The sequence below is a fragment of the Nicotiana tabacum genome, chromosome 14 (genome assembly GCF_000715075.1).
Source record: "Nicotiana tabacum cultivar K326 chromosome 14, ASM71507v2, whole genome shotgun sequence".
NCBI classification, from domain to species: Eukaryota; Viridiplantae; Streptophyta; class Magnoliopsida; order Solanales; family Solanaceae; genus Nicotiana; species Nicotiana tabacum.
The window spans coordinates 96,594,271-96,619,776 of NC_134093.1; the positions used below are offsets into that span (position 1 = coordinate 96,594,271).

Consider the following 25,506-nt stretch of genomic DNA (forward strand, 5'->3'; position numbering starts at 1 on the left):
TAAATTTCAAAGGCTTTAAAAGCCTTATATTGGAAATTTTGAATAAAAAGTTAAAAACTTCAAAGGCTTTAAAAGCCCTTTGTTTGAAAAATTCATTACGAATTTAAGATAATACAATGAACATGAAAAACAAATATAACTTATAATTTGCAAGTTCTTTTTTAATTTAAACTTGTAAATTAAAGTTTACATTTTACAACAACTAAATCAAAGAAGAAAAAATTAAATTCAAATTTAAATTATTAAATATAATCTTCAAGCTTCAAAAGTTTTGCATTGCCCTAGTAAGTTCTTCATAATTAATATGAACTTCTTGGCCATCTGCTAGAGTGTTGAAATTTGAATTTGAAAATTTAAATTAAGTGGCTACATGAAATTATTTAATAAGACCAATATATAAGGATCAAACTTCAAAGGCTTTCATTTCATATTTTTATTGCATAATAATACTTCAAATTAACTTGTCTAATAAACTAGCGCATTAAGCTTAAATAAGTCTAATAAATTCAAAATAACACAAATTATCTCAAATCAACTTAAATAGGAATTCCCGGAGGACGCTCAAGACAACCCTTGATATGCCTCCTTAAACCAGTTGTGCCCTCCCACTTTCGACGAATATTAAAGACCCGACTACAGTTCTTGCACTCTACTTTGCGAACTTCTTCATTTTCTTCTACCACCTCGAAGTGTTCCTAAACATGTTAGCGCACTCTAGAAGCACAAGGCATGATTTAACCTGAATTAAAAATTTGAGTTTGAGAATTGAGAGATGATTGAAGAAATGAAAAAGAGGGTGAGTCTATTTATAGTTTTTTAAAGGGCTAAATTAGTAAAGAATAAAAGTATTATTTTTGAAAAATAAATACCCAAAAGGGGCTATTCTTGACAAGACCTTACTGGGTTGGACCGGTCCTGTTACTCGATAGTGAAATCTTCCTTGTCATAGGCCGGTTCACATCCAAACCCAGCCATGCCAGCTTCATTACCACCGGGTCGGTCTAAAATTGGTCAGAGCCAATCCAGAACTGGGCCAGCCTGACCCGTTTGAAAGGTTTAATCCAAATCAAATGACAGAAAATTTTAGAGTTTCACCCACATCTCCGATTAACATTTGACCGTCCACGAATTCAATCTTAACCCCCTATTTGGATAGGATTGGGTTGGAATTTTTTGAGCTCATTTAAAACTGAGGCTTATAAGCCCGACCCAAGTCAGCCCATTAGACCTTAGGATTGATCAGGGATGGGCCTAGGTAGGCCCCTAGGCTAAAATTTAAATTAAAGTCTAATTTAAATATTTAATATTTGAAAAAAGTAAAAATATGAAATACTATTAACTAAAATCCTCATTCTCCAACTCTATATTGCCCATTTTCCCTTGACATGCATGTAGTATGACAAGATTAATTTTTCTTTTGCTTAATTAATAACGAACTAGGATTTTAAAAAAAATATATATTATCATTAATTAGTTTGGATTACTATAATATATTATGCTCTTCAGTATAGGAAAAGATCAATTTTCAAAACCCAATAAAATTTGACAACACTAGCAAATATTATGAATTATTGAGTATGATGATGAAATCAGCAAATGATCTTAAACCTAAATTAAAAGAACTCATTATATAAATTTATTGAAGTAATTCCTGAACCTGAGGAAGTTGATAAGAAAAGTATTAAAATATTTATATGAAGTAAAAAAAAAAGAGATAGAGATATAAAGAGTTTACATTTCAATTATGAGATTCCTTATCAAATATTAAAAAAATTGTACGGATCTAAGCAAACAAAAGAATTTCACATGATTAGGCGAATATTTCATGCAAAAATCCTTAAATATTTGAAGGGAAAAAGTTGAATAAAAAAATGAAGGGTCGACCCGGCCTAGCTTGTTGTTCTGGGTTGGGCTGGCCATTTTGAGGCTCATTCAAATAGCGGACCGACACATCCTAGTCACCATATTGAAAAGGTCGTGAGGTATGGGCCGGGCTGAGCTGGCCCGATTTTATAGCTTTAGTGCTGGCATTAAATAATAAGGATATTTTAGGAAAAATAAAAGTGAATATAATATGTTAGGCCCCGCACTCCTTATTCACCCGTGAAGTTAAATGGTTTACAAATTTAGCCTTTAGCTCAGCCAATGAGTCGATGCCACGCTAACCGACAAGAGGGTGATTACATTTTATTAGGCTTGCACTAGTTGTCCCACCGGGTGCTGTGGCTGGGGCCACATGTTTTACATGTGGAGGCGGTGGAGTTTTCTAGGCTTGATATAAAAAGGCAGTGCAACTCTTTTCCCTTTCATTCTAGAAAATATTGCTAGCTTTAGCTCACCCAAATTGCTCTCAAGCCTTCCTAAATGGATATGGCTAGAATCAAAGACGAACTTGGTGAAAAAAAATTAGGAAAAGGGGCTCATGATCATCACGGTACCATCTACATTCTTGTGATACTTATTTTGGAGATTTCTTTGGAAATCCAGATAATCACCATAGAAGTAGGAAGTTCAGGGAGTGTAGGTAATTCTTCAAACAAGGTATATAAGGTAACATTCTTTCTTTGCATGACTTGACGTAAGATTCTCATTCTGAATGATTTCTATGTTATTAGACTGAATTGTCCTAAACCTTTCTTGATAAAGTTGTTCTTGTTCTTGTACATTCTTTTCCAATGGAATTTCTTTCACGCTCGATATGTTCCCAGATAGTATCTTAGGGTTGAAAAAATGTGAATTCATTCTGAGTTTGATCTTGATGTATCCTGAAATTGAAATTTAGTCCACTTATATATATATATATATATATATATATATATATATATATATATATATATATATATATATATATATATATATATATATATGATATGAGTAGGTCGGGTCCTGTTGAGACCGAGTACGACTGAGTCCTCTATGAGGCCGGGTATGGAGTAACGTGATATGAGATATTATCGATCCCTTATATGGCCGTTACGATCGAGTCCTCTTGAGGCCGGTTGCATCGAGTTCTGTTAAGACCGAGTACACCTGAGACCTCCTGAGGCCTGGTAAAATGTGATGAAAGCATGAGATTTTACCGAATCCTCTATCAGGACAGTTACGATATGAGATGACATGCCCCAAAGAGCAGCTGAATAATATTATATTTTATTTTATGCACAGTCCAATGAGTGGCTTAACCTTTATACAACTTGCATGCATTCATGATTTATGGTTATTACATTACACGCCCCTGGTGGCTTGTCTTTGATATTTAGGTTAAACTTGTGTATTCATATCTCTTATGTTATACCTCTGGTTTACATACGTTATCTGTCTTACATACTCGGTACATCTTCCGTACTGACACCCCTTTCTTATGGTTGTTGTGTCCAAGCCCAAAGGTGCTGATAGATCCGGTGATGTCTCTCCTCAGCTATTGGTTGTCACACTCTACTTCTCTGGAGTATTTGTTCAGAAGTCGATAGATACTGAGGTGTTTATTCCGGTCATTCTAGTTACGCTGAGGTCTTATCCCGACCAAGTTGTGTGTCATGGTACACTTAGAGGCTTCCTGACTAGTGGTCAGATGTATGTAAATATTATTAGAACCCTATTAACAATGGATGTAAATTTACGTATATATTTAATGTTAAGGTTTCTTCCATAGCCAATAATGAACATTTATAAATTCTGGTGTCATGTTGGGAGGTCTAGTTGGCCCAAATTCATGCTGAGAGATTTAAGTATGGAAGTTGGTTCGCCCGGGCCTTTGGGCGTCATGTGTCGGTCGCACCTCCCGAGTTTGGGGTGTGACAAACTTGGTATCAGAGCATGTCAGTCCTAGGAAGTTTGCAAGCCGAATCTGGTAGAGTCTTGTTTACGAATATGTCGTGCACCATACTTATAACATGAGGCTACGAGATATTTAAGATGAATACCTTTCATTTTAATCAAGATCATGCGCTAGAGCGGAGTCGTAAGTATTTATTTCTAATCATCATCTTGTTTATGTTCATAGTAATGCCTACTACAAGACGTCCGGCGATTGTTCAGAGATTAGATGATGAAGCGGGAGAGGGTACCACTCGGGTGCCATCTGCTCACATGGATCAACGTGAACCTCATGATGAGGCTGATACCCAATTTTTGGGAACAACACCACTACCCCCGGAAAGGCCAAGGGAAGCTAACGTTTCACGATTCCTCCTCTGGTTGCTCCTGAGCAGGACTTAGACATGAGAAGTGATGTGCAGTTATTGACTCGATTAGTAGCCTCGCATGCCCATCATTAGGCTCCTGGGGTAAGCGTCTGATAATTCTGCTCTAATTATTTCATCATACGCTTCAGTTGTCAACAATTTATAGTCATTCTCTAATATAATAATAAAATGAGCATGGGGTTAACCTCGTTTATGAAACTCAACATTGCACATAAAATCATCAACTTTTCCAACGATATTTCTTTTCAGTATATCCGTCTTCAGCTTTTCTATTTTGGACCTAAATATGCGACTAATCAAATCATGTCTATTTTGTACCTCATCGCTTGATGCTAAATGTTCCTCAATTTTCGGCCAAGTTGGGTTACATGTCATTGTTATAAATAGATCAAATTTTCCAAAATATTGTACTAACACAATAACGTCTATATAACGTTGACGTATATCTCTAGGCCCTCATATAAATGAATTTAGGAGAAATGTTTGTTTTCCAACATTAGAAGTATCTCGTTCACCAAGTCTTAAAAGGTCAAGAAGTCCTTTTAACATATCCATTCTGAACAAATCTTGAATGAAGAAAGCAAAATCCAATCTTTGAGCCTCCAATTTTATATATTTATCAACCGAATACTGTTGAAATAATCTCCCTGTATGTAGAAGTTCATCTTCGTCATCGTTTCTCATCTAGAGCTTATAACTGCAGTATTCACGAACTGAAACTATCTCTCTCTTTCTTTTCCCTTTTTTAATAACTTGATCTTCCATATCATGATATCCGTCAACATAGGTAATTTTTTATATATTTGGTAATTGTTCCAAATCAGACAAAGCATGATTTCTAGACATATTTTCTGTCCCGTGAAACTTTCTAATACCACAATGCCACTCACGTTGGCCATATGGAAATAGTAAGAGATACTGTAAAGGCACTACAAGAAATCGGGGTTATGGCGACGTTTATTTACTGACCTTTGCAATAAATGACGATAAAAGTTTTATTTTTTGACATTTTTTAGAAAACGTCGTAAAAATAACGACTGTTAATAAAAAATGTCAACAATTCGGTGACATCTGATTCAGAACATTTGTCGGTTTTAACGACTTTTATATACTAAAAGTGGGGGATTTTACCACTTCCGTAATTAAGTTTTTAAATAAAAAAGAGTAAATTAGCAATATTTCAGGACACTAACTAATATAGTAAAATCATCATCCTCTTTGCCGTGTGCCTACAATTGAATTCCGAATACACAAACGAAGAGATGCCGTCAATCCTCAAAATCTGTTGGTAATCCATCTGACTCATTGCCTCTCTGACACTCATACTTGTCACCCTCTTTTACCCAATCTCACTAAAAGCAAAAACCCTAGAAAACCCTCAATCCTATTATTCCCAAACGAAGGAGAAACGACTGAGAGATCTAGTGTCAAATATAGGACAACAAATGTAATGAGAAGATTTTTTTGTGAACTTTTTGGCTTTTAATTGTGAAATCTGGCCTAATTCTTTAGTTCAAGTTAATAGTTCTTGTTTGATTGAGTTCAACGAGGTTGACTATTTGAAGACATGCTTTTATAATATTTTCTCAGGTTCTTTTTCCTGTTTTCCCCTTCCTCTGCCACAACACAATGAGAGATTCAGGAATTTGGCTATTGCTTGCTCGTGGAGAGTGTTAACCGTGTAAGAAGAATCTTTCTCTGTTCCAGTTATTGCTCTTGTTGAAAAGTTTATCCATCTTTAAAGTGATTTAGGCCTTGTCCCGGATGAAACTTATATTACTAATTCATTTTCCTTTGATTTGTCTTTAATACCATCTCATTATGCATAAGTTTGCTCGGTACACAGCATAGATACATCAAAGGGGATAGAACTATTTCATAATTTTATCTAGTGCGGCGTTATTATTTTTTGGAGTGCAAATGGGGCACATTTTTGTCCAAGTAATAAGCAATTAGTTAAAGTGTTAGTTATATTTTTTTCATCATTGTTCATCGGCTTTGTGTTCTAATAATCATCTTTGGATATGTGTGATGACAACAATACATCTTAAATTTTATATTTTCTATAGGGTAGAAAAGTACTTTTTGGATAAATTGCTAGTAGCAGACCATGATGAGATCTCACTATTTTGAATTGGTAATTAATATTCACTCTTTGCGTTCAGTTACTATGAGTATAAATTTGAACATGCGGTACATGAATAACACCCATATCATTTTCGTTAACCCATATTGCTACAATATCAGTAGTACTCGTTGATCCAATCCAAAGTCATATTTGAGTGCAATGATAGTTCTGTAAGATCAAAATCGCAAATAAAGTTTGTAAAAATATAAAATATGAGTTATCTTTTAGTGTGTCTATCAATTCATCTATTTTATCTGAGCAAGCCATTCTATTTGCAACCTCATTATCGTTATCATAAAAGTACAACTGTAAATTTTTAGGCCTTCTCTTTGTAAGATATAAATCATCTATAAAGTGATACATTTGACCTTGAACTCTAAATGTATATATACCACGATTTGTTTTTGGCTAAATCTTTGTCGTAACTAACATCAAGTGAGATAAAACCGAATATATTATTATACGTTCTAGTATATGTCTGGAAGTGCTTAGATTTTGCAGAAGATCCTTGATATAAATTTCTCAGTGTAGGTAGCATTCGATGATAAGTCAACTTAACTGTACCATTAGCACAACAAAATCCAGGAGATTCATACTGAAATTTTTTTGCCGAGCAGAATTCATAATTTGGCACTTTTTTTAACAGATGTAGAAACGTCAATGATCAAGGATGACGGGGTTATCTTTTTCAAAAATGTGTGTAACGATCCGAAATTTCCACATTCGAGATTGTGATGACGCCTAACATTTCACTTGCTAGGCAATCCAACGTTAGAATATAATTAGTCATTTTAACAAAAAATTTAAATTAATTAATAACAAGAAAACAAATGCAGAAATAAAGTCTGAAATAAAGTGAATAATCCATAATAATCACAATATTTAAATACCATTCCAGAACTGGAGTCACAAGTGCACGAGTTTCTAGAATGATACAAATAAAGGTCTGAATAAAATAAATTTGTCTGAAAGCAAACACACAGCTTAAATAGAGTAGACGGGGACTTCAGAATTGCGGACATTGTGCAGTTATACCTCAAGTCTCCTCTAGGTAGCTGAAATCCGAGCAAGTCCATGGTACGCCGCTGGGACCAACTCCGAAATCTGCACAAGAAGTGCAGAGTGTAGTATAATTACAACCGACCCCATGTACTAGTAAGTATCAAGCCTAACTTCGACGAAGTAGTGACGAGGCTAAAGCATGTTACTTACATTAACCTGTACGCAATAATAGTAATAACAACAATAATAAAAATAAATCAGTTAACTCATTTTAATAGTTGAAGCCAACTCGGCAGTCACAACCAATTATTATTTTAATCAACTTCCGTTGCGGCGTGCAACCCGCCCCAATAATATAATTCCTCAATAAATTTTCGTTGCGGCGTGCAACCCCGCTCCAACAATATAAACTTTAAATAAATCTATTGCGGCATGCAACCCGCTTCTCCAATATATTCATTTCAATTAGTTTTCGTTGCGGCGTGCAACCCGCTCCTCCAATATATTCATATTCAATTCTGTTGCGGCGTGCAACCCAATCCCAATATATCTTTTCAATCAATTCTGTTGCGGCGTGCAGCCCGCTCCTCCAATATATTCATTTCAATCAATTCTGTTACGGCGTGCAACCCGCTCCTCCAATATATTCTTTTTCATTAGACAACAAGCATACCATAATTATGATTTATTAGAAATAAGTGATGACAAGTAACAATTAATTGTGAAAATTAAGGATGTAATAGACATTTTAATAATTAGTATGTTAAACGTCAAGTGGCAATTAAGTCACATAAATCAAATAAACACGTAGCAATTATAGCATGGATTCAAGGCATGATATTGAGCAAAGAACACGAGAGAAACAATTAATATAATAATTAATTCATGATTTAAAATGATTTATAATTTTTAAATAATTATACAAACAATTAATTTGACGACGTATAAACACTCGTCACCTCGCCTATACGTCGTTCACATGCATTTTACATAACAAATAATTTAAGGGTTCTATTCCCTCAAGTTAAGGTTAACCACAACACTTACCTCGCTTTGCAACCAAATTCAAGAATCCAATAAACCTTTGCCTCACGAATTCGTGTCCGAAATCCTCAAATCTAGTCATAAACAATTCAATATACTCAATACAAATCGTAGGAATTAATTCCATATGAATTTACTAATTTTTTGGATTAAAATATGAAATTCATTTTAAAAATCGACAGTGGGGCCCACATCTAGAATCCCGAAAAAACTCGCGAAATCTGAACACCCGTTCTGATACAAGTTCAACCATACAAAAATTATCGAATTCTGACATCAGATTGGCTTTCAAATCCTCAAATAAAGTTTTGTTTGAAGATTTCTATCATTTTCAATCCAATCTTTACCCATTTGAACTCAACAACCTTCCCATAACCTTATTGGTACAAGCATGTATAACTAATACTCTTACATGCAAGAATCATACTCACAATCACCCATCTTTACCCTAACTCGAAATTGAAGAATAGGGGTTAGAACCTTACCTTTTGGTGTGAAGATCTTGTGATAATTCCTTGTTGGATTTCAAAGCTTGAACAAGATTTTTGATGAACAAAGCACTTGAGCTTCTTCCTATCTCTAAAACACTCTCACTTTTCTCTAAAATCATCAGATAATTATCCCAAAATAAGCCCCTAAAGCCTATTTATTAAAATGGGCCCGGGTTATGAAAATAGAAAAATTAACCCTTCGAAATCGGATCTGCGGTCGCATAATGGATATGCGGGTCGCACAATGATCACAAAAATCGGTGCCCAAAACTGGTCTGTTCTTGTCCATTCTACGATCAGTTTGCGGCCGCAAAAGTAGTTTCGCGATCGCATAACTATTCTGCGATCGCAGAATTGGTCGCAAAATCGCATTTTTTCAGCCTTTAATAATTTGGTCATAACTTCTTGTAGTAGTGTCCAAATGACGAACGGTTTGAAGAGTTAGAAACTAAACTTGAAGAACTTTCATTTGATAGGTAGATCATCACATAATTTCTTATATATAGGTATATATGATCGTTCAAAGTTTGATCTTGTGCGTACCCATTTGAAACTTTAGTCTATTATGAAATTTTCCAACTTGACTTAGACTTAGGCCTCTCCTTAGACCTCACATCACTTATAATATGCCTCGTACACTTGTTATCATATCCAATTGGTATCCATAATATTAATAGTCCTCAAATGAGAAGTAGAGTCCGCCCCCAAACACATAACATAACTTATCTCTTCTTTCACCCATTTCAATTTCCCGAATTTTTACCAACTCCCAAAATTTCCAAAAATTTCGCTTGAATTTCCTTTGTCTGGGCCTATCCACCTGTCAGAGAATCCCAGAAACCAATCCTAACAACACATACATAGTCCAATCAACGTAACACAACATGAAAACAATACTGACAGTGGCATCATAAGCAATATATTACTTTAAAAGGAACACCATTAACATCAATTATTCAGGTGATACATAACTGATAGCAGGTAAGCTCTCAACATCTTTATAGAACACAAAAATGAACGTTTAAATTAAAGATGACATTTTTAGATTATCACAACATGAAAAAGGTAAAACACATTTTTCTCTTTGTGAATCATATGAGGTGGCATAAAAACTTCATGTTCAGTGATTGCTGCAGGAAACAAATGTTAATAAACATAAAGATCACATGGCCTAACTGTTTCGCATACATCGTGTATATATATATGTAGCGACGTAGCTATGAATTTCGCCAAGGGTGTTCAAATTTTAAATAAGTCAATAATTTTTTTTTCCGATGAATGATGTATCAAATTTTTTTAATCAAACTACATAACATTTACCTAAAAAGTAAAAAACACTTTTAATAGAACTATAGCTTTATAAATCGAAACTAAGAACAAAAAAATAACAATAAAAATTTTACTAGTAAAAGTAAGCAGAAAACCAAAGGAAAGAGAGTCGGGGAAATTTGTAGTTTGTAGAGAGCTTTTGTTGAAGAAAGTTTTATAGAAATTGACTTTTAAATTATAAAATTTATTAAGAAGTAACTTTAGTTAAAAAACTACTTTTAAAATTAGTTGTTTATTTCTACATAAATTTTAAGTTTTAACTAAGAATTATTTTATTAGGATTTATCAATCCAATAGAGCACAAATGATGGTCTCCATTTAATTTTGGCAAATAAAATAAGCATAACTTTGAACCCGAGAACAACACGTCACTTTAAACACTCTGAACCCCTGAACTACCTCACTCAACTATATTAAGGGTGTTCAAAATATAATATACAATCATATAAAATAGTATTTAACTTATATACGAAGGGTGTGCGCTTGACCACCCTTGATATAGGGTGGCTACACCATTGTGTGTGCGCGCATATATATATATATATATATATATATATATATATATATATATATATATATATATATATATATATTATTTGTTTGTGTCGTTTAGTTTTGGCAGAACATAAAGATGGGAGAAGTGAACCTTACTAAACTTAAAATTTTGTTTCTGCAATCGTAAAGGTATGTGGGGTTTAAAGGAAGTAAGAATCGTCTCTACCAATATACCAACAAAGAATGTTTTAAGCAGCTGATTTAGGAGATCAAATTGCAGTCCATTCTCCTATCCAAACTCTAAGCTAATTTCGAAGCTCAATAGCTACTTAGCCTTGTGTCTATAAAGGAAAACTAATAGCATTCATCTCACTAAAGAAGCATCAGGAGCAGCCACCTTTACAAATTTGAGCACACCTCACATCGACCATTTACATAGTTCGTCTTGAATATGTTGATTGGCTAATGACACCAGGTGATTTAAATCCCCGCGTTGTCTTACCAGCATCAACTTCCATATTTGCTCCATGTCTTATTGAAAGAAGTGCTATCTGTCAAACGAAGTTCAACATCTAAAGGTTCCTTATGTCCTACTCTAAACTATAGTAGTAAAAATTATTGACTAATTAATACCGGAAGCACCAATTAGGAAAAGTTCAATGGCAAAAAGCAATAGTGTAGTACCAGCAACAAATTGGTAGTTACAACGATGAACTTAACAACACTTACATACCTGTGATTCTCTATTTGTTTCCTGCAGTTATACGCGGGTTCATGAATATGTGTCATCTTCACCAACAAATGTTAGGCTGGAAGGGTGCTGGACTTCCAGTTATTAATCTGAGTGAAAAGGTTTCATCAAATAGGCACTACCAATTAAATCAAGCTCTAAGTTCATGATGCATCTAGAGTATAATAACATTGGAAGCACTGTCAAATTTTGTAGACATATGTAATAAGCTCGGATAATCAAAATGCTTTTTAACTGATGAACCTTACAGAAAATCATTGAATACTATGATGTAAATAGATAAGTAGAAAAGTTAAAAGACTTCTCTAGGTAACATGGATAAAAAACAATCAAACTTTAATTTCAGAGCCATAATCACAATTTATCTATAAATCCTTATTTAATTGGATCAGAGATGTTGCACTCTTTGAAGAGGGACAAACAAGGTTTAGAAAATTGTCCATCGAAATGTATATATATCATAGTGTTTAGAAAAGGATGGAGGGTTTAGAAAAAACATCCGAGAAAGCATCCAGTATATTTTATTAGCAATTTATGAAACATGTCTGCATCATGAAGTACAAATACAACGGTTGCTAAACTATGAAACATAATACTCAATATCTCAGTCTAAATTCAGTGGCACATATATTAATTGTAAATACTGCTATACATTGTTAGTGTAACCACACTTCTATGAAATAATAAGAAATATTTTCATTAAATGTATAAACACAACTGATGTATTCTGAGGGTCTCTCTGAAGCAGCATCTCTACATCCACAAGGTATGAGTAAGGTTAGCGTATATACTACCCTCCCCAGACCCCATACTATGAGAATATATTGTTATTATTGTATAATGCAGATCATAAGATATTCTTTCCCTGGGAAGACTAATATGCCATATTGTTCATATTTTTACTTATGTCGTGGACAATAGATGCAACAATATAAACATGAGAAGTTTCAAGTTTACCAAAATTCTTTTGGCAGTAGATAAAAAATAAAACTCAATTTTCAGGAGTGAAGTAATTAGCTCAATTCTAATAATTACCAAGAAATTATATACTTTTGAACCCAGCCCCTGACAAAGAGCTGAATTGATGTTCTTTCCCTTCTTGTGTCTGCTATCAAACTGTAGATGGTATAATGGACTCAATTAAAGCAGTGTGTTTCCACCCTTCGTCCACAAAAGATTGTCCTCAATCATAGAAGAATCATTTTATTCTTCTTCTAATTTTTTTGCTCTATAACTTAACCCATCACAAATGCTCAAAAGAGCCAATGTTCTCTTTGTCAATCTCAAAAGCTCTAAACTACAAAATGTTAGCAAGTTGTGAGGTAGAAAAAATAACAATTATTGTTATAAAAGAGAGGATACATTTGGCAAGTACCTTATAATGGTGAACCAGTTGTGACTTTTTCAGTTTTAGTGTGGGCATAACTAAATCTCTTGCAATCGCAAAGAGATTTAGCTCCATATGCATAGTGCGTCATATTTCAAAGAAATAACGCTATGCAAGTATTTTTCAAATCAGATGGAAACTTAGAATGGAGGAAATTAAAATTGGTAATATTAATACTTGATATTTCCTGGCAATGGTGTTGAGTTCATCTAAAATGTAGTTCCTTACCTTCGAGTTCTTGCATAAAGATGAAATCTCCAGCTTCTTGATTACTTTAGGCCAAATATTCAATTCTTCTAGAACTACCATGGCCAGCTAAAAAGATTTCAAGCTGATTCGTTATACTCAAATCAGTAAACTAAATGTTGTGTTAAAAGGAAGATGTAAGATTATCAGTGTCATATAAACATCTAATAACTTTTTGATCACATGTGGGATTCAATGTTCTTTGTGGAGAGTATAACGACAGAATTGATATCACCATGATATATAGGAGGCTCAATCATCTTATGCAAAAAAATATAACCTCCTTGATATATCAGTAGAAATATCCAGTGAGTAGCCACATTTATAGGATGTTGTTCACTTCTGAATTTGTTCAACATCAGCTTTATTTTTCCAAAAGGAAAAAACAACTGAACTGTTACACACCAATCTAAAACATGACAACTAATTATAATGAAAAGCCATGTTAAGATAAGAAAATATGGTCAATAAGATGCATCTGAAATTATCTATCTACTTGGAGCCAAATTATCATATTTCATATCAGCTGGTATCAAGCATATTCGACAAATATAACCTGGAACGACCTTCTTTCATCCATCACAATTGGTAAGTGATTCAAGATCTTTGTTACAATAGTGATGTTTTGACCCTCTAGTTAACAGAAAGGAAAATATCCATTCTTCTTAAGTCCTTGAATAGATATCAGTTATCCAAAGTGAATTAACACTTCACTTGATAGAGAAAAACACATAGCTCTTCTTTTATAGATGATTTTCTTGTATCTTGGTAATTTGCCAAGAATAAGTGAATCCACTAAAGCATTGGAAATAATTTTCAGCACTCCAAATGCATTATTTTATTATCAGACAGCCTTGTGTCTGCTCGTATCAAGAACAAAGGTAAAACTTTAAACAAAATGGTCAGTCTACTGAGCAACAACCATTTCATCTTTTTATTTTACACCAATTCTGCATCCCAGATTTCTTTTGCAGTTTACATCATAAACAATTACCAATTATCTCATCAAAATAATATGGTAGTAAGTCGTTGATTCAATGCAATCAAATTTTAAGACTTCGAATCTAACCATGTATTGGAGCCTCACCTCGGAGGAGCACGACCACTTGAGAAACAATATTCTAAGAAGCAGAACGCTTGGCCTCTATGTTGGCCAAGCTTTTCAGAAAGTGCTTTTAAGTATCAAATTACGAATAGGGACATAAATAAATTTACTTAATAGTTAATATTATAAATAAATAAATAATCTTAAAAATTTGTTATTACAGGCAATAATTAAATTTTTTCATTTCATTTAAGTAAAATATGAAAATAAAATTTAAAAGTACTTAATTCTTTTAATATAAGTTAAATATATTAAAAATCATTCAACAAATATAAAAACATTCACACCTAAAGTCACTGTATATTATAAAGCTATCCTAAAAATAATAAGAAATATTTATACATTAATATCCTAAGTATTAGGTTTAACAGTTATTTTGGTATATACTATATTTTGTTAAGGGTATTTTTGGTAAGAAGAAGAGTCAAAACTGCTTCTGTTTTTGGGAAGAAGTTACTTTTTTCTGCTTCTCAGAAATTCTGCTTCTTCCAAAAAGCACTTCTTTTCCCCAAAAAAGTTTGGCCAAACACCTCAAGTTAGGGAAAAAAGTGCTTTTGAGAAAAAAAAAATAAAAATATTTTTGGCCTCCTGAGAAGCTTGGTCAAACAGGCTATAAGACTCCTAACCTAATTAGCCAAGAGAAGAGAAAAAAATCAGATTTAATTTTCTTTGAGATGAACTCTATTCCAATTAGAATAAGAGTAAACGCCCAAGCAAACTTAGGTTTAAAAAAAGATACGACCGCTTAATGAATATCTCGATTCTCGACTCCAATACAATGAGGGTTCGTTTGATAGGGCGTATAAGAATAATGCTAAATAAGATGTATTAGTAATGCAGGAATTAGTAATACATGAGTTAGTAATGCAAGCATTAGTTATACGGAGATTATTTCTTATGCATTATTTGGTGTGATGTATTAAAAATTAAAATGCATTGCATAATTTTTAAGAAATTTAATTGTTTACAAAAATGCCCTCCATATTCTTTAACTTAAGGGACTTTAAGGATAATTTTGTCTTTAACCATATTAATGCATGCATTAATAGCCTTTGTATTGCTAATGCCATGATTTTCTATGCATTAGCTATACATAGGATAATACCAAATAGAGTGTATAACTAATGCTTGTATTAGTTATACATAAGTTGAAAATGTGTACCAAACAAAACATTACTAATACACAAAGCTAATGCATGCATTATTTTTTCTAACACACTTTCTACCTTTGACTGTTTTACCTTCTTGATAACAACACACCCGCTTGGGCTAACCAGTAAATATAAAATTCTAATATTGCTTCATTTTTTACAAGTAGCATAAAATTCTAACATTGCTGAATGCTATCAATAAGTATTCTACCATTTGTATAAAATTTATTCAAAAATTTCCCCCAATTCACAGGGATGTACAAACTTTACATCGTTGAAGGCAGTTCTAATTTACTCGTAACAGCAAAAGAGAACAAAAGAAGTTCTTACCAAATAGTTAAGTTGTTTCAAGCATATCATCGAATACCTTAGGCTCATCAGCCTTAATAATTCATATGAAGCAAAGACTGAAAAGTAAGAATAAAATAAAAGAAGAGAAGAAGCCATTAAATGGACTTGTCACAAACTTTAAAATATATCTACAGAAAAAGAACACCACGAAAGTATGTTTACGAATACATCGATACTGTCAATAACAAAAAAATTGTAAGTAGCAAAGACCTAATCTTCCAACAACAAGCTTAATTATATTCCAGATTTTTGCATAGACATTTCGATTCAGTAATTACTTGGTGCCAAAGGTTGAAAAGACATAGACGATCAGTAATCCAAAATAATATACAATTACATGCACCAGTCATCTATTTTCAACCATGCATGTTCAGATCAGTGAAAGACAAGATAAAGTTAAAGCAAAAAATGGACAAACTTTCAAAGGAATACAGAAGTGAAAGGCAGAAATCACTGAAAGAAATGAATAAAACAAGGAAAACATATCAGATGTAACGAATGAATTAGAGATTAAAAAATAAAATCAGAGAATCCCGAAAACTGAAACAAAACTGAACAACAATGTAAAAGCAAAGGGGGGAAGAACTCGCCAAAAAGTAGATACACAAAAGTGGGAGAAGAATGGCGGAGAGAGAAATGAATAGTAAGCCAAATGAATGTTGCTCTCATCAAAAGAAGCATCTGAAAACATATCGATATTGTGGAAAGATAAATGCAGCCCACGTGGGTCTCCATATAAAAGAGCCACGCAATCTATTGAATACCCACATTTTAGCTTTTATTAACATAAATACCCTTCGTCGTACGAAGGGTTCACTTATTATATAGTTAAAGTTAATATATATATATATATATATATATATATATATATATATATATAGGGCCAGTTAGTGAGTTTAATATTCTAACCTGTTTTTGACATAGAACAAGAGGTTCCAATAACGAAATTACCTTGCATTACATATGCTGGTTTAACAAGATTGACAGAAGTTTTATTTCGCGAGAAGACGATTAGTTGTCTCTCTTATTTTAAAATGCAACAACAATAATAACAACCCAGTAAAATCTCATTAATGGAGTATGGAGAGGGTATTGTGTACGCAGACCTTACCCTATATATATATATATATATATATATATATATATATATATATAAATTAATAAGTTAGTGAGTTTAATATTCTAACCTGTTTTTGACATAGAACAAGAGGTTCCAATAACGAAATTACCTTGCATTACATATGCTGGTTTAACAAGATTGACAGAAGTTTTATTTCGCGAGAAGACGATTAGTTGTCTCTCTTATTTTAAAATGCAACAACAATAATAACAACCCAGTAAAATTTCATTAATGGAGTATGGAGAGGGTATTGTGTACGCAGACCTTACCCTTACCCCGAAGGAGTAGAGAGGTTGTTTTCGAAAGACTCTCGGTTCAAAAAAATAAAAAGACAAAAGAACAAAAATGAGATAATATTAGTATCACAACAGCAATCATAGAAAAATTAGGAACATCATGAAATCCAGAAGAAAGATGCAAAGTAAAGGGAGACAATATTAGTATCACCACAACAATCATAAGAAAAATAAAAACACCATGAAATCCAGAAGAAAGATGCAAAGCAAAAGCGATAACTAGTAAATAAGACCTGCACTAAAAAGCGAAATATCAAGACACAACATTGCCACTAGCTATCTTAGACAAAAACCCTACATGGCTACTCCCACAATGGTACGAAGTAAGGCACGACTCAACTATCTCCTAACCTACAACTCTAATACTCGGCCTCCACATCTTCCTGTCAAGTGTCATGTCCTCGGAAATCTGGAGTCTCGCCATATCCTGCCTGATCACCTCTCCCCAATACTTCTTAGGCCGCCCTCTACTTCTTCACGTGCCCTCCACAACCAGCCACTCACACCTCCGTACCGAAGCATCTGGGTTTCTCCTCTGAACATGTCCGAACCATCTAAGCCTCGCTTCACGCATCTCGTCATCAATGGGAGCCACGTGCACCTTCTACCCGAATATCATCATTCCTAATCTTATCTATCCTAGTGTGCCCGCACATCCACCACAACATCCTCATTTCTGCTACTTTCATCTTCTGGATATGTGAGTTCTTAACGGGCCAACACTCAACCCCATACATTATGGCTGGTCTAACCACCGCTTTATAGAACTTACCTTTAAGTATGGGTGACACTCTCTTGTCACACAAGACTCTAGATGCTAACCTCCACTTCATATATCCTACCTCAATACGGTGTGTGACATCCTCATCGATCTCTCATCCCCCCTGGATAACCGAACCAAGGTACTTGAAGCTGCCTCTACTCAGGATGACCTGCGAATCAAGACTCACATCAACGCCCACTTCCCCTGGCTCAGTGTTGAACTTACACTCCAGGTATTTCGTTTTCGTCCTGCTCAGCTTGAAACCCTTAGACTAAAGAGCCTGTCTCCAAACCTTCATCCTCTCGTTAACACCGGCTCATGACTCATCAATCAGAAATATGTCATCGGCGAATAGCATTCACCATGGCACATCCCCTTGAATATGATGTGTTAACGCGTCCATCACCAGGGTGAATAAGAACGGACTGAGCGCAGAACCTTGGTGTAACCCCATTACAACAGTAAAATGCTCAGTCGCCTCCTACTGTCCTAACCCAAGTCTTAGTCCCATCATACATGTCCTTAACCGCCATAATGTAGGGAACCGACACACCTTTTACCTCCAGGCATCTCTAGAGAACTTCTCTAGGAACCTTGTCATACGTTTTCTCTAGGTCAATAAACACCATGTGCAGGTCCTTCTTCCTCTCTCTGTACAGTCCACCAACCTTCTAACAAGGTGTATAGCTTCTGTAGTCAAACGACCCGGCATGAACCCGAACTCGTTGTCGGATACGGACACTGTCATTCTTTCCCTCGCTTCAACCACCCTCTCTCACACTTTCATGGTATGACTCGGTAATTTGATACCCCTATAATTATTACAACTCTGGATATCACCTTTGTTCTTATACAATGGAACCACCGTACTCCACCTCCACTCATCCGACATCCTCTTCGCCTTAAAAATAACATTAAACAACCTAGTCAACCACTCCAAACCTGCTCTCCCCACACACTTCCAAAATTCCACCGGAATCTCATCTGGCCCGGTCGCTCTGTCCCTACTCATCTTACGCATAGCTCTCACGACCTCCTCAACCTCGATACACCTGCAGTACCCAAAGTCACAGTGACTCTCGGAATGCTCCAATTCGCCTAGTACAATATTCCGATCCCCTTCTTCATTCAGAAGTTTATAAAAGTAAGTGTGTCATCTCCTCTTAATCCGAGCATTTTCCATCAATATTCTACCATCTTCGTCCTTGATGCATCTCACTTGGTCCAAATCTCGAGCCTTACTCTCTCTCAACTTGGCCAGCCGGAATAACTTCTTCTCCCCACCTTTTTTCCCCAATTCCTCGTACATACGATCATAAGCCACAGTCTTAGCCTCTGTGACCGCCAACTTAGCCTCCTTCCTAGATGCCTTATACCTCTCCATGCACGCTCGCCTCCCCTCCTCACCTATGCTCCCCACTAACTTCAGGTACGCCGCCTTCTTTGCTTCCACTTTACCTTGGACCACTTCATTCCACCACCAGTCTCCTCTGTGCCCACTAGAGATGCCCGTCGAGACCCCTAACACCTCTCTCGCAGCCTCCCTAATACAGTCTGTTGTCGCTGACCACATAGTACTCGCGTCACCACTACTCCTCCAAGCTCCCGTAGTTGACAACCACCCTTCCAACGCTTGGGCTTTATCCTTAGTTAAGGCTCCCCACATGATTCTCGGTCTTCCTCAAGTAGACGTTTTCCTCTTCTTTAACATAATACCAACGTCCATCACCAAAAGCCTATGCTGCGTCGCGAGTATCTCATCCGGAATCACCTTGCAATTCTTGCACAACCCTCTATCACACCTCCTGGGGAGGAGATAGTCAATCTGAGTCTTCACCACCGCATTTTGAAAAGTAACCAAATGCCCCTCCCTCTTCTGAAAGCTAGAGTTCGCAATCACCAACCCAAAAGCCTTAGCGAAGTCCAACAACGATGTACCTCCTCCGTTCCTCTCCCCAAAATCGAAGCCTCCGTGCACCTCGCCATATCCACCCGAGGTCGACCCAATATGCCCATTGAAATCCCCTCATATGAATAACTTCTCAACAGGGGAACCTAGCGCACGATCTCATCTAATCCTTCCTAGAAGCGCCGTTTAACCTCCTCATCTAGGCCCACATGCGGCGCATAGGCGCTAACGACGTTTAGGGTGCACTCTCCAACCACCAACTTAATAATCATCAATCTAACATTCACTCGTCTAACCTCAACCACAGACTCTCTAAGTTACCTATCCACTAAGATGCTCACTCCATTCTTACCTTTATGGACTCCTGAGTACCAAAGTTTATACCCGTCTGCGTCCCTTGCCCTCGACCCTACTCACCTTGTCTCCTAGACACACGCTATATTGACCCTCTTCTTCTGGAGGATCTTCGCCAACTCTGTAGATTTACCCGTCAATGTACCTATGATCCATGACCCAATTCTCAACCTACATACACCATTGTTCCATTTACCTCCCTTGCCTCCAGACCCACCCCCTAAACCCTGCCCTACCTCCCGCTCCACCCCCGTTCCTCCCGAGAACATGACCTCACTCGACCATCCCAGATCACAGCCACTATACCTACGTCAGAGTAAGGGGAATCGCTATCACACACATGGTAACAGACCAAACCAAAAGAAGACAAGTTGCAACAACATGCACACTAATACGGTGAATAAACTAATACGAAGTAAGATGACAACAATTTAACTCACACAACAAAGAAAACTGAAAAACGGAAGGTACCAACTCCCGCGAGTAGAATAGTAAATTCGAAGCAAGAACAATAGAACCTGAAGTCACAACGAGTGCCAAGAAAGGTGTTGTTCACAACAGCTATATTTTGGAAGTTCCTGCCCGAAGCTCGCCGAAAAATTGTCTCAGCCGTCACCGCTGTTAGGCTAGATCAGTGTGTCAAAAAATAGGGGGACAGGGGTAGAAGAGACGAGGTATAGGAGAGAGAAAGAAAGGAGAAGAAAAAAAGGAAAATATATATTAAAAAAAGGGGGGGTTGCAGATCTGGAAAGCAAAAGGGGGGAGGTGAGTAACAGGGAAGAAGAAGAAAGCAGGAGAGAGAGAGGGGAAAAGAAGACAGGGGTGAGGTGGGTGGTGGTGGGGTAGGATGGGGCTCTTACCTGGTCCGGTGGTCGCCGGAGGTCTGGTACTTCTACCACTGGCTGAGTATTCGAGACTTAGAGGCAAAAGCTGCTGAAGTTAAGTGTCGAGGGAGGATTTGGAGCCTAGAATTAGCGGAAGAAGCCATGAATCACTTTTCGGCCATGGTCATATCATTGTACAATTCACGTCATTTGGTACTCTTATCATAAGCTTCTATCGTTATGCAAGGATACTTTCTTCTTTGTTGAGGATCCATTGTTAAGAAAACTTGGAGGTTGCAAACGTCAGTATTCCATTCACAGTACAAACCTACATCACAAAAATAGAGATTAAAAGGTAAATTTTTAAGCCTTAGGCTTTCTCATTAAGCAACTCAATTATTTTAATGATAAGAGGAACAAAAATAAAGATTAAATTGAACCTGTTGAATTGAATATCATAATCGAAAAAGCTGTAGGAGCAGAAAATACATCATAGAATTATAGAGTTATTGGTGTTCACCACTTTGGCCATAAACCCTCAAACCTTGTATATATATATATATTCATCCATCTATCCCCATACCATTTGGGTACAATAAAATGGATGCAGCCAAAAATTTCTGCGTTTGTCAAGAAAAGCGAGGTATAATGTCTTCTGAAGACTTGAACTTCATGGAAATTGTCATTCTGATTAGAAAAATAAAAGTAGCAGTAAACTTAACAATTTAAATTAGTTTTAAACTAAAGGTTGCAGCGAGATGTCATTTAGATATAAAGAAAATACAGTTTAAAAAATACGAAATGATAAGGTTGCAGCGAGATGTCATTTGTTCTGCTCTTCCTAATCCCACAACAATACGAAATGAATCAACGGATGGCCAACCGGAGATAAATTTTGTCATTAAAAAAAATCAAGAATCTTTCCTCTATCTTAAATGATAAGGAAACCTTAATTTTTTTTATCCGTAGCAAAAACAAAACCGTATTTTCCATTCTTGGAAGTTTATACCTAAAACATTCTTAAACATTCTTGTGACACCTGAAATGATTCAAACACTTGCCAATAATGACACATAATATGATTAACCAACGAGGCTTAACCTAAAGTTGTATCCGCCACATAATGAATAGAAAATCTAGCAGCGTACATAACCCAAGATTTGGGTAATAGTCACTTGAAGAATTAAATTCTTAAATAAATCAAGGTGCACTCACATAGTTGAGGTCCAAAACATAAACAAGATAGAATCTCACACAATGTACATAACCTATAATTGGGGAAATAGACATTTGAACTCTTCACCACATTAAAGGTGCATCGTCATATTGAATATCCAATTATTTATCGAGATCGAGGACAAGACAGCAAGGACAAAACAGAAGAAAGAAAAAAAAATCTAGATTAATAATCCATATAGATGAGGCCGCCTCACAAAACCATACTGGTTGCATCAATTTCTGCCGCCAACCCATCATCAGAAGCATGCATCTAGGAGACAGCAACAGCACAGTGCAGCCAAACTGTAAAAACATAACAGCCACTATTAGTAATCTGCCATAAAATTGGCAAGACCAGGTGTGTATAAACATAACAAACAACAACCGAGTAAAATCTCACTAATAGGGTCTGAGGTTAGAGTATACGCAGACCATACCCACCCCGGAGGGGTAGTAGATAGGCTGTTTCCGAAAGACCGCTCGAGAAAATGAAAAGAGACAATAGATCCGAACAACAACAGAAACTAGAAAAATAATATCAGTATCGTGAGAGACAGCAAATAGATAGACAAGCAGTATAAACATGCATAAGCGAAATGAAGACACATAACAATATATATACATGAAAAACTTATAAGTGTACAATGAAGTTATTGCAATCATAAACTTAACATTTGAAACATGGAAATACATTCAACAAAACTCTTGGATTGACTTTTACGCCCTTTCACAATTCCAGCAATTTTTTACCTCCTATCATCTAACTAAAAAGCAAGCATAAATAGCAAAAACCAGAAGATTTCCACCTTTTATATGACACATAACTTCAACATAGGAAAGCTTAATGTGGATAATGTTATGGACTGACATTAGCCACATTAAACTCTCGAGAAAATGTCAGTCATTTGGAGTTCTTGAGATAATGTCAGTCATTTGGAGTTCTTGAGATAATGTCAGTCATTTGGAGTCCAAATCACGAGATTTGCCCCCTTAAGCTTGAACTCCAAATGACTAACAGTATCCACATTAAACTCTTGAGATGTGAAACACATTTAACTCAGCGCATAGTTGGACCCCAGTCCAAACGTAGAAATAGGATTATGATAAATTAAAGACTGCCTACCTTAGATCTGTAAGGTGTACAGATAATTCGGACCCCAACTAGGTGGGTTTGAGGACACAATTCATCACTAGAACAATACATACATCTTATCTATAGTAAATTATTTTTGATAATACAAATATTTAAGCAAAATGCATAAATTACCACCTGAAATATGGACCAAATCACACTTTATGCGGAAGAAAATTACCTTACACACTCAATCTTTCCAAAGTGTGCCTAAGATACACCACGTCGACTGCACGGCAGGGCGCGTGTAACCAAAAAGATAAAGAGCGTGTAACCAAAAAGATAAAGTGAGTGAACCCTTTAAAAAGAATATCCCAATCCTTGTTTAAGTGCTACTACATGTCAAAATTTTATATATATTCTTTATTTTTAAGATTAATTAGTCCCAAAACCCCACCCCTCCCTTCTCCTCATCCGTCCATCCAAAAACCTTACACTATACAACTTTCCCTTTTCAGCAATCGTGGCTCTACAGACCAACTTGTGAAGGGTGTCAGCTGTTTTTCAAAGATTACATCCCAAGAATTGGAGCAAACTCTAATCAAATTAGCTAAAAATAAAAATAAAAAAGTTACCCTGAATTCGAGTGTCAATTGCATCTCTAATCTAAGTTTATGAAAAGCTCGAAACCCTCCCACATGTTTCATCTTCTTTCACACATATTTTCCACTCAAAATCACTTCTACAACTTGTTTTAAACAGAAAAAAATACCAGGCCGTCTCTAAAATCTTCATGAGTCTAAATTACAACCCATTTCATCTCCGACTTTTCCTGTTCGAATCGCTCTCTTTTTTCAGATCTGTAAAGATAGATCTCTTTTTTTTTTGCGCACGCGGGGGGGGGGGGGGGTAAAGAGAATTGACGATTAGAGTGCATACCATCCTTCCATGAAGCCAGTGCTACCAGATTGTTGCTGTTGTTGTTGAGGGGGTGGAGCACCATACTGGGGAGGGTACCCTTGAGGAGGGTAACCTTGTTGAGGGTACCCCTGTGGTGGGTAACCCTGTTGTGGGTACCCCGGTGGTGGGTATGCGTCCTTAGGGTAACCTTCCGGTGGATATCCTATTTACACATCCAATAATCAAAAACCAAACCCTAAAATCCATCAGATCTAATCAGAAAACCAACTAATATCATACTGAACTTGTCCAAAAAATCATCAAAATAATAATAATAATAATAATAATAATAATAATAATAATAATAATAATAAGAATTTTACCTTGCGGGGGAGGGACACCAACAGGGGGTTGTTGTTGATTGTAGTAACTCATGATTGAATTCTTTGGGGCTTGGATCTAGACTCGAGAGAGATTGTGAAATTGGGAGTTTTTCCTTAGGCAGAAAGATGACTGGGGTACAGTAATATTTGTGGGTTTTATAGGGCAAGTCAAAGTGGAGACAACGAGGACTAAGCTCTAGCAGATTCCAAGAAACCCTTTACGTACTTTTTATTTTTGTGATCTTTTCCAGTGTTGTTATAGGTATTGCCGTGCGCGTATCATACGCGTCCAACTTATCTTCGCTTCTAAGTAAATGCTCGAGTACAGAAGGAAAACACTATATAACAATTATAAACATAAAGATATGGTAACAATTAAACTATCCAAAGGGAATATATAAATTTAAAACACTTTCATGAACACATTTATTTCATAGTATATTCTTTATTTTCTGGAAAGTTGTATTACAACATTTCTGATGGTGGATAAGTGTCTCTATCTCTCCTTTTTTTTTTTTAAAGAGAGGAAACTCGCAGCCGTTACAATATCTGCTACAGCATATGTCCTTCGGGTGAACATTCTGTGGTGAGCAATTTGTGTGCACTGGGTAAACCTCCCCAGTGTAATAGCCTGTAAATCACACAAGGATGTAAACTGCACTAGGCAAGCCCTGTGCGACAGGCTTAACCCAGAAGACATTGAGGGGGAATTCGATCCCAGGTCATCCATATGGATGGCCACCCTCCAAACTAACTGGGCAACCCCAAAGGGTTCAGTGTGTCTATCTATTTATATCTATATTTATACTATATTAAAAGCACGAATATTTTTAACGAAATATTGTTTGTTTTTTTTACCCTTAAAATAAATTTTACACTGGATAAAATAATAATTTAAGTTATGTTCCTAATATTTTGGATTCTGAAATTAACTAAAATATTAATTACTAAATATTTTCTTTTTTGAACTATATAGAGATTT

At 35.7% G+C, this 25,506-nt stretch overlaps 1 protein-coding gene and 1 long non-coding RNA gene across 12 annotated transcripts; one reads left to right on the plus strand and one right to left on the minus strand.

Moving 5' to 3' along the window:
* The first annotated feature begins 5,368 nt into the window (after nucleotides 1-5,368).
* On the plus strand, nucleotides 5,369-6,014 carry LOC107770646 (uncharacterized). The gene is made up of 2 exons (XR_001644661.2): nucleotides 5,369-5,652; nucleotides 5,796-6,014. It is a non-coding gene; the product is annotated as an uncharacterized LOC107770646 (long non-coding RNA).
* A 1,179-nt stretch (nucleotides 6,015-7,193) lies between these two features.
* On the minus strand, nucleotides 7,194-24,821 carry LOC107802304 (uncharacterized). 11 transcript variants are annotated; one of them, XR_012698789.1, is made up of 7 exons: nucleotides 24,525-24,818; nucleotides 24,181-24,364; nucleotides 21,392-22,472; nucleotides 12,481-21,279; nucleotides 11,428-11,534; nucleotides 8,383-8,453; nucleotides 7,194-7,437 (listed from the first exon to the last, which is right to left on the minus strand). XR_012698789.1 is itself a non-coding variant. In XM_016625774.2 (3 exons), the coding sequence occupies exons 1-3, from the start codon at nucleotides 24,574-24,576 to the stop codon at nucleotides 22,427-22,429; spliced, it is 282 nt and encodes a 93-aa protein (XP_016481260.1). In that variant the 5' UTR covers nucleotides 24,577-24,756; the 3' UTR covers nucleotides 22,127-22,426. The 11 variants fall into 11 exon arrangements, 1 of the variants encoding a protein (XP_016481260.1); XR_012698795.1 differs by lacking the exons at nucleotides 7,194-7,437; nucleotides 8,383-8,453 and adding an exon at nucleotides 10,891-11,245 and having other exon boundaries at nucleotides 12,496-12,561; nucleotides 13,061-21,279; nucleotides 24,525-24,817; XR_012698790.1 differs by lacking the exons at nucleotides 7,194-7,437; nucleotides 8,383-8,453 and adding an exon at nucleotides 10,891-11,245 and having other exon boundaries at nucleotides 12,481-12,561; nucleotides 13,061-21,279; nucleotides 24,525-24,817.
* Between the last annotated feature and the right edge of the window lie 685 nt (nucleotides 24,822-25,506).